Raw genomic sequence first — 8,716 nt, forward strand, 5'->3', positions numbered from 1 at the left:
CACACACTAATTTTCAACATTTTATAACTCAATATTCAACATTCAACATTCAACATTAAATAATAATAATAATAATAATAATAATAATAATAATAATAATAATAATAATAATAATAATAATAATAATATCATATTTTCAATATATATATATATATAATATAATATAAGAGCTTTGATATCATGGACAACCACCAAGCACATCTACATAGGCAACAACTGACGTGATCAAAACTCTATAATATAAATGTATATTGGTCTGGTTAAACTGAATTTTTAAATTTAAAATCGAAATCGAACCGATTAAACAAAAAAATGGAAATCGAACTGATTAACCAAAATTGACTAGTAATTTTTAAAAACAAAACCACCCATAAAACCATTTATTTGATTATTTCGATTAAACCATGATTTGCTCATTCCTAGCATCGGAGTCCAGAGACATTTTTGTCAAAAATTTAAATGCAAGGACATTCCCAATATTCAATTGGATATTAATTCAATAATTGTCAATTTGATCATTAATTTGTGTGATATTTTAACTAGGGTTGGGATACCGAACCAAAATACCGACTTTTTGGGATACCATACCCAAATTTTTTCGATATATATACATTTTTTTGGTATATTGAATTTTTTTCCGTATCTATACGGTATTAGTATGAATTTTTTTCATACCAAAATTTTGGAATTTCGATATCGATATCGGTATGAATTTTTTTCATACCAATATTTTTGATACGGTATACCGAAAATTCACCCCTAATTTTAACTTCGATATATATTTATATAAACTATTTCACCTATATTTTGCAGATATATATATTTTAGCATACTTTTTAAATTTTTATTTATTTGGCTTAATAATTAATTTTAATTATCTCCAATTACCGAGTAATTAAATATCAAGGCGTTATAATGTCAAAATCAATTATAATATATTATCATCTAAATAAAGGATATTTTAGAAATTAATTAAGCAACTAGCCGATGTGATCCTCAACATCATCAACAAACAAAATAATGGTGGGCAATTCAAGTGCCTTGATTCTTATAAATTCAACATGAATCTGAATATTAAGAGATTTACAATTTAAAATTCAAGAAATTGAAAGGTTTTAAGTTATTTGATTATTCAACTTGTTTAATTATTTAATTTAGTTGAAAGCTTATTTTGTTAGTTTATAGACTTCAATCTTGTTTATTTCCTTTATTTTAGGTTTTATTATTATTATTTGGTTGCACCTTACAGAGTTTCGGTAAGTTAGATTCTATCTATACAAGTACTGCTTTGACATACATCTAACGGTCCTCATTCATCAATAACTATGGGGCCCATTATTTTTTAATGAACCCCACATGTATTATTAAATAAAGATCCTTAGATCTATCATTAAGGTAGTGCCTGTAAAAGTAGGTTAAAATAAACCCAGAGTTTCCTAGTGGTTTCAGTGTCCATATTGAAGAAGTTTCAGAGTTATTCATGTCTTTATTTAAAGAATTTCCTATTTGCTTAGCTTTCCTTATTTAAAAGATTACCAAGTTAGGATTGTTAAAAATAAAGATCAACAATTCTAGTATAAAATAATAATATCATAGATAAGTCGTGTTATGGATGCAATTTTCGCCGAGGAAACTCTTGTAATTATCATCATTAAAGAACATTAATACTAAAATAGTGTAGGTGGGGGACATTTCACTATTTTAACAACTCGGACACACAAAATTTCTATTATACACGAAGTGTGTTTAAAAAAAATCGCTTTAAATAATTGAGACTGAAAATTCATAAAAATTTGTGAGATATTAACCAAATTAGAGAACTCATCGCCTTCTTTTCCTGTTCTTGCCCAATTGTCCAGACTTGAATGCATGCTCCTGTTCTTGAAGAAAAGCTCTAGTTTTCCCATATCTCTCAGCCTTTTCTTCTTCCATGCGCGCTTTATTCTGCTCCTTCGCCCCCAACAAGAAGAAATTATCCTTGCGCAGTTCCCGCGCCGCGCCTTTAGCTTCCTGCTTTAAGCGTTTCTTCAGTTTTTTCCTCTCAGCCCGCTCACGATCTGGGTCATAATCTCTTCCTTTCACGAAGCTTCACATGAAACAAAAAGAAACATAAATATTTTATTCGATGGCTATCATTCTCTATATTTTGAGGTAGAGAACAGATGAAGTCAAATATAAAGACATACTTTTCTTCAAACTTGGGAACTTCTGTTTTGATGATCTTTTGCTTTCTCCATCGTAGAGGTTGGCGTAACAAGTAGGTTTCTTGGCATTTGTTTTCGATATGTTGGATGCCGTCTTGGATTTCAACCTTCAATGCATCTGGGATGTGATCTTGTTCTGCCAGTTGAAGTAATAATTTGGAGATTGGTGAAAATATCTCCGGGAAGGATTTGAATCCTTCATATATGTTGACGAACCCTTTCATAGTTGCTATAATCGCAAAAAGTACGCCGACCCTGTGCGTAAAAGGACTTCATTGTCATATAGAGAACAGTATCCAGACGAAAACATCATAAGTTGGATATGCTACAATAAATATAGAAATGTCAACAAAATCCTTGCATAAAAAAGTGGAGCGATCATTTTAATATTTTATGCTTCTGATATTAACTGATAAATAGATCTGAAAGAAAAGTGGAGCATGGCATGAAATATGCAGACCATACACGTATATGTAAAATTTAACGACCTGAAATTATCTGAAGCAAAACAAGGGGAATCATCAGGCAAGTCCATTAACATTAAGAAGTCCAAGGAATTGATCTCTTCAACACGACCTTGCAGTTGGAGCAATGGTTTTAGTGCTTTAACTTCCATGAGACGACATAACTGTGTTGTAATAATATTGTCAAACAGTCATTTCTTCCCTAAGAACACAAATTCGAGCCAGCAACTGCTCTATAGCTTGTTCTGTCGGTAAATGCAAGAAATCACTGAAAACAAACCTGAGAATCTTGACATCCATTTTTGTTATTAAGAGCTGTCATTAGCATAGTTTCGATAAACATAATTGCCTCCGGGCAGAACTTTTCGGATTGTCTGCTGACCTGCAGAACAGTCATTCCAAGCATGCATATAGTCATGACTAGGAACAGAAGGCAAAGAGAAGCTTGGAATATAAAATAGTGTCCATGTAAAGGAACAGGTATCCAACCCATAGCAGCAAGATCAATAACGCAACTGAAAAGCTATTTGTCTAAAAGTGACTGCCATTCTTCAAATGGCACCTTTCAAATACAACATACCCACGTAAATCAAACAAGGGGAAAACAGACTTCAATAGGTATACTCACAGAAAGTAACATGGAACATAAGAAGGATCCAAATGCAATATCCCGACCAGAGATTATTGGACACCGCATGAGGTATTCAGACATCAACAAGGTTGCTGGAGTCATAACCGCATGACGGAAATCGGAGCATGGGAAAATCATGGACCACAACCTCAACAAGAAGAGTGTCTTCAGAGAAGGCCAACAACTTTTCCCTGTCATGGATGAAGGGTAAGACGTATTTAAGAAATAAAATAAAATAAATGACAGATTGATACCTCAGTAGTAGATATCCATGAAAAGACAATTTTTTTAAAAAAGGATAACTGTGGAGGTTTAAAAAAATCATAGCATTTTGATTCATACTGTAACTAACCCGTATTCTTAACATCCTCACAGAATTGGGTACGAGTACGAAGCAACCGCTCACGAGCACATATGGCTGCAAAGTATGGGGTCTCCGAACTCATTTCAATTAGCGGCTTGACAAGCATGGTAAGCAATTTGAAGTTCAATGGTTTTTTATTTGCCAAAACAGCAAAATATTGCAACAAAACACCATAGAACACCTGGAAATTTATTTAATATTACTTCACTGGTCAACAAGAAAAAAGCAGACAATCCAAATATATTAAATTCATACTTGCATTTTCTTCCGATTCTCTGCAGCAACAGAGATTGCATTAAATGTTCGAATTCGCCGAATAGCTTCCACAATTTGTTCGTCCGAACGATTCTCCAATAATGCACAAAGTTCTTCAAAATTTTTTGGAGCTTCAATTGTATAGGGAAGCTCCACTTGTGGATGCAAATCCTCTTTCAAATTAGTTCTTGCCTCACGAATACTTGAACCAATGTTTTTGTCACCCCTACTTTCTGAAGGCTTCTTTTTGGCTACGATATCCACCAGTGTTCCTTCATCTTCTTCGTCGTTATCATCATCTTCCGATGCTGCTTCTTCATCATCCTCAAAATTAGTGCCAATATTTTCATCATCACTTTGTTCCCAATCTTTGAGAGATTGAGACTGCTCATCTTTGTCATGATTGTTGTATCCCTCTTCGCTCCCCTCATCATCATCTTCAGATTCCCCAGAACTTGTGCCGTTTTCACTATCAAGATCGCTAGTATTTCCTTTTCTTAGAACCTCATCAATCAAGCCTACTTTAGGCTTTGATTTGACATCATGCGAGAAGGAATCACCGATATCATCTCCAGATATATGTTTCGGTCGCTTAGAAGATCCTTCATCATCCTCAGAAGTATCTGCATCTTCGTCGCTGGGGTTGTCAGTAGCAGCCATTCGTTTCTGACGCTCTTCCTACAATAGCAGTCCACAGAAAACTACATATTAACAGCATAAGTTTATTCTCTTCAACTCGCCAGCTACCATATCAGGGTTTCATTTAAGGAATTATATTTCATGAAAAATTAAGAAAAACTCAAATTTTTCAAAGATACAAATACCGGCCTTGATGTAAGTAGGCGCCATTATGATTTATAGTGCAACCTCTTGACCAATGATAACCTCTTGACCAATTTATCTCATTGAGAAGCTAAATATAAAAGACTAAGGGCAGTAAACTACTGTAGAAACTGAAAAACTACACTACTCTGAAGCAAGGAAACAATCAAGAACAAACAACGCAACTCAAAGCATGTGGTCACTCACCACCATCACCATCACAATCACCAAAGAGTACTATTATTCAAATGGGCACAAGAGAGATTATAAATAATAGTGTCAACACTAGAAGAACATTCATCCAAAAAATAGCAGAGTTCCGTTGACTATAGATTTATAACCATTTCCAATAGGCACAAGGAAAATGAAGTGCACATAACGGTCAAAAAGAGGGAGAATGCATTACTAATTTTGGGGCTTTAACTAAAAAGTAAACCTTGCCATGAAAACAAAACAAATATCATATCCATGCCCCTAGACTAGAAGTGAAGAATTTCCATGTATGCTTGTATATGTTCAAAATGAACAAGTTAATGTAAGATATGTAAAACAAGCTGTACCTCTAAGTCCTCCAGACGTTCTTTCTCCTCTTGAGCTATTTCTTCAGGCGTCTTTGTCCGGTCTGATGGTCGAGCCCGCATCTCAAGTGCCATCTCGCTGACCAGTTTCACGTAAGAATCAGGTTGTTCCTAGCAAGAAAATTGATTCCAATTATAAAACTTGCCAGAGGACATTGAAAATGGCATCAAATAAAAACAATGGAAATAGATTATGTTAAACAACCATAAATACAGTCAAATTCATATGGCCGGAAGAATCCATTGAGAGAAAAGTAAACATAAAGGATATTGATTTTCATTTCCTTTTTCTCTCTCTTCTTCTTCACCACATTTTACTTACTTTATAATGGCCAAAAGAATTAATACATATAAAGATTTAGAAGAGGAATAAAGTTAAACAAATTCATAGTAAGGTATAAAGGTCATTTAAGATCAAAGCATACCTGCTGAAAGGAAATTTTTTTCTGCCCAGAGCTTGTCTCCGCAATCTTATCATCATCATTTGAGATACTTTTGTTTGCAAAAGCTTTGAGAGCTCCCATTTTGTTTGGTTGCGTCAGGGACAGCAGAGCCTGAGACTGAGCTAAAGACATAAAATCTTTGTCCAATTGTTCGATGAACTGTTCATTTTCTTCCTTATCCTTCGCTTTCTGAGCCTGATAGGATTTCGGAAGATAAAGCACAAGCATTGTGTCAGAAATATTCTTGTTAAATGGTGGTCTATTAATTACAAAAAAACCACAACCTTGAAGAATTTGCTTTTAGAAATAATATCCTCCATGACTTCTTTCTTGCTCTTTTGCCTCTGCAAGCAAGATTGTCTCATTATCAGAAGCAAATATAGAATTCAGGGCATGGAAAAGTTGCTTCTTGAGTAGAAATGAATAACAATTTGATTGGGTAGGTGATAATTCAAATAAGAAGATTTGACTTGATATTTTACAATACAAAAAGACAAGTAAGCAAATGAAGGTCTTGTAAGGCGGGAAAGTGCAGCAACATTTTTTCTCCAACTCAAGGCCATAGAACAATATTATCGACTGAAGATAAAGATACGCAAAATATTAACAAATAGGTTCAAAAAATAACTATTCAACATAATTAATAGACTGAAAAATGTAAAATAATGTTCAACTGAGCTGATTACTCTGAGCCAAGATCCACATTGGAGAGAACTGATAGAGGAAATTGGAATCAAGCACATGTAACCAGTCTCCGCACAGTCTCCCACCCCTTCCCTTTTATAATCATGAATTAAGCAGGGAAACAAGCAACAAAAAAAATTAAATTTCTGGTTCCCAAAGGGTGATTTCTACAATTCTTCAACTTTTTGTCACAGTTGCACAACGCATAAAAAATTGAAATTCGATAGTATGTCAATGCCTTGTTGTACCATACCAACAAAACAATGTTACAGTATCAGAAGTAAAGAAAACGATTCCCGAAAAACACCTTACATAAAAAGCGAGAATTTTCAAAATTGAACAGTTGTCCAATGAACACCAAGAACAATCATTTCAAGAAATCAAGTTTACTCTCTCATTTATATACCATTTTGTCATAGCAATTTCTATATAGAATATAAAATACACACACAAGAGTAAAGAACAGATGTCTGGAAACAATGGTTTAAAGTTTTAGGACCATCTTTTCATTAAAAAAAAAACCTCGATGCAGCATGATGGAAAATGAAACTCACATTTTCCAGTATTGATCTCAATTCTGGATCATCTTCAGCTCGCGGATCAAACTGTCCCATCTCATCCAACTCTTCTGCGCGAGAATGGTGTTAAAAATGGCAACAACATGGGCAGAAAGTCGAGCACATTAAACTTCTTGTCAATTGAGGACCAGAAAAATGCATGTAATGAAGAAAAGAATAACACCATTTGGCGACTGAGAAAAAACAAATACTTACTCTCACTCCCAAATGATTGGCGAGCATCATCCTCATTAAATGGTTCTTCATCTTCATAATCATCCCTTCCCAGGAAGTTTGTGTTCTCTTCAATATCAAAATCATCTTCCTCCCCATCTGATAGGTTGAACTTGCTTTTCTTATTCAAATTTAGCTAACAATGGCAATTGAAATGAATGAGATCAAATTTTCATCAAATCTTTTTGCACAAAAAGAGACTAGAAAAGTGTCTAGTGTGATGTTTCAGCCATTCCAAAACATGCTAGCAGCTTGCTTCAAATTATCCCACAGATACTTCCCATGTAGGAAAGTTCCAGCTAGGATACTTAAAATTTTAGAGGAAGCTAACCTTTCGTATACGCTGAGACCTTAGAATAGCCTTATGATACTCCTCAAGACCTTCATTTTGCTCTCCAATTCGCTTGTCCACAAAGACTGACGACTTTGTGCTCTGCTCGTACTCCTTTAGCAGCGTCTTCTGCCTCTGCATTTCATATCCAACAGCATTCATATCACAGCCCATTCTTCAAGTAAAAAGAAATTAAAAAAAAGTTTAAAATACATGCGTTGTGTATACATAACACATGCATCAACAACAGTTCCGCTTGCCTTAGACATTCTCCATATATGATGTCAATGGATGAGAGAAGACTCAATTAAAAGACCATCTTTTTCATGGCAAAAGGTAACATTATCCCAGAGAATACATGCACGGACACGACACTAGCAACCCAGTTCACGAATCGCGATGCTAGATAAAATCAGCACAGAACACAACCACACCCCCCAAATACAAATATATGTTCATGGAAAGCATGAAAGACACAAATGAATTGCGAAAAAAGAAGAAACCTTTTGCACGGAGAGAGAACGAGAGAGCCCAACTCGCCGTCGTTCCTCATCCTTTCGTTTCTTCCCCAATATATTGAATTTTCGACGCGACCATATGCTCTCAAATGGGTTATCTTTCTGAACTTTGCTTTTCATCGCTGAATTTTTTGAAACACTCAAGCTGCTCTTAGTTTTCTTGTTTTTCTTCTTCTTCGTACTTCCTGAGCTGGATTCTTTCGCCATTTCAGTCGATTTTCGGGCTCTTAATATCCCACTAAAGTTAAAATTCGAAGGTAATCAAATCAAATTGGATAGAAAAAATTTCTGAAAAAGCTGTAGGAAAATTAGGGTTTTAGCAGAAACAGAGGCTTGCTCGATTTCGTAAACTAGGGCTTTAGGCGTTCTGTAGAAGACGATGAAGAATTGGGCTTTAATTGCAGGCTTTATAAATGGGCCTCAGTCCTGATGCCTACTTGGACTTGGATATCTATCGACCTAATTTTTATGGATTGTGGACAACTCCAAAAAATATTTAGAGAAACTGTTTTTTTGGAAAGAAAAAATAAAAAATAAAAAGAAAAAATAAAGAAGCAATTTTTACATTAAAAACTCGAGAATTTTTTTATTGTTTTTAAAAGGTAATTTAATAATATTTCTCACCAAATAT

At 34.5% G+C, this 8,716-nt stretch overlaps 1 protein-coding gene across 2 annotated transcripts; it reads right to left on the reverse strand.

Moving 5' to 3' along the window:
• Positions 1–1,628: 1,628 nt before the first annotated feature.
• On the reverse strand, positions 1,629–8,432 carry LOC140880524 (uncharacterized). 2 transcript variants are annotated; one of them, XM_073285063.1, is made up of 14 exons: positions 8,071–8,432; positions 7,568–7,702; positions 7,219–7,372; positions 7,000–7,070; positions 6,046–6,105; positions 5,744–5,956; positions 5,301–5,429; positions 3,919–4,596; positions 3,652–3,844; positions 3,297–3,490; positions 2,949–3,050; positions 2,693–2,832; positions 2,187–2,459; positions 1,629–2,086 (listed from the first exon to the last, which is right to left on the reverse strand). In XM_073285063.1, exons 1-14 carry the CDS (start codon positions 8,290–8,292, stop codon positions 1,822–1,824), a joined length of 2,829 nt encoding a protein of 942 aa, XP_073141164.1. In that variant the 5' UTR covers positions 8,293–8,432; the 3' UTR covers positions 1,629–1,821. The 2 variants fall into 2 exon arrangements, with proteins under 2 accessions (XP_073141164.1, XP_073141156.1); XM_073285055.1 differs by having other exon boundaries at positions 7,000–7,073.
• Positions 8,433–8,716: the final 284 nt, after the last annotated feature.

This window comes from Henckelia pumila, chromosome 1 (genome assembly GCF_033568475.1).
Source record: "Henckelia pumila isolate YLH828 chromosome 1, ASM3356847v2, whole genome shotgun sequence".
NCBI lineage: Eukaryota > Viridiplantae > Streptophyta > Magnoliopsida > Lamiales > Gesneriaceae > Henckelia > Henckelia pumila.

What these genes read in the sequence shown, in the direction of transcription:
- LOC140880524 (XM_073285055.1), bottom strand. Translation starts at nt 8,292, where the DNA reads ATGGCGAAAGAATCCAGCTCAGGAAGTACGAAGAAGAAGAAAAACAAG. An exon ending in GGTCTCAGCGTATACGAAAG is followed by an intron (nt 7,373 to 7,567) that starts GTTAGCTTCCTC and finishes TGCCATTGTTAG; the next exon opens with CTAAATTTGAATAAGAAAAG. An exon ending in CTAAAAGCAAATTCTTCAAG is followed by an intron (nt 5,957 to 6,045) that starts GTTGTGGTTTTT and finishes AAATCCTATCAG; the next exon opens with GCTCAGAAAGCGAAGGATAA.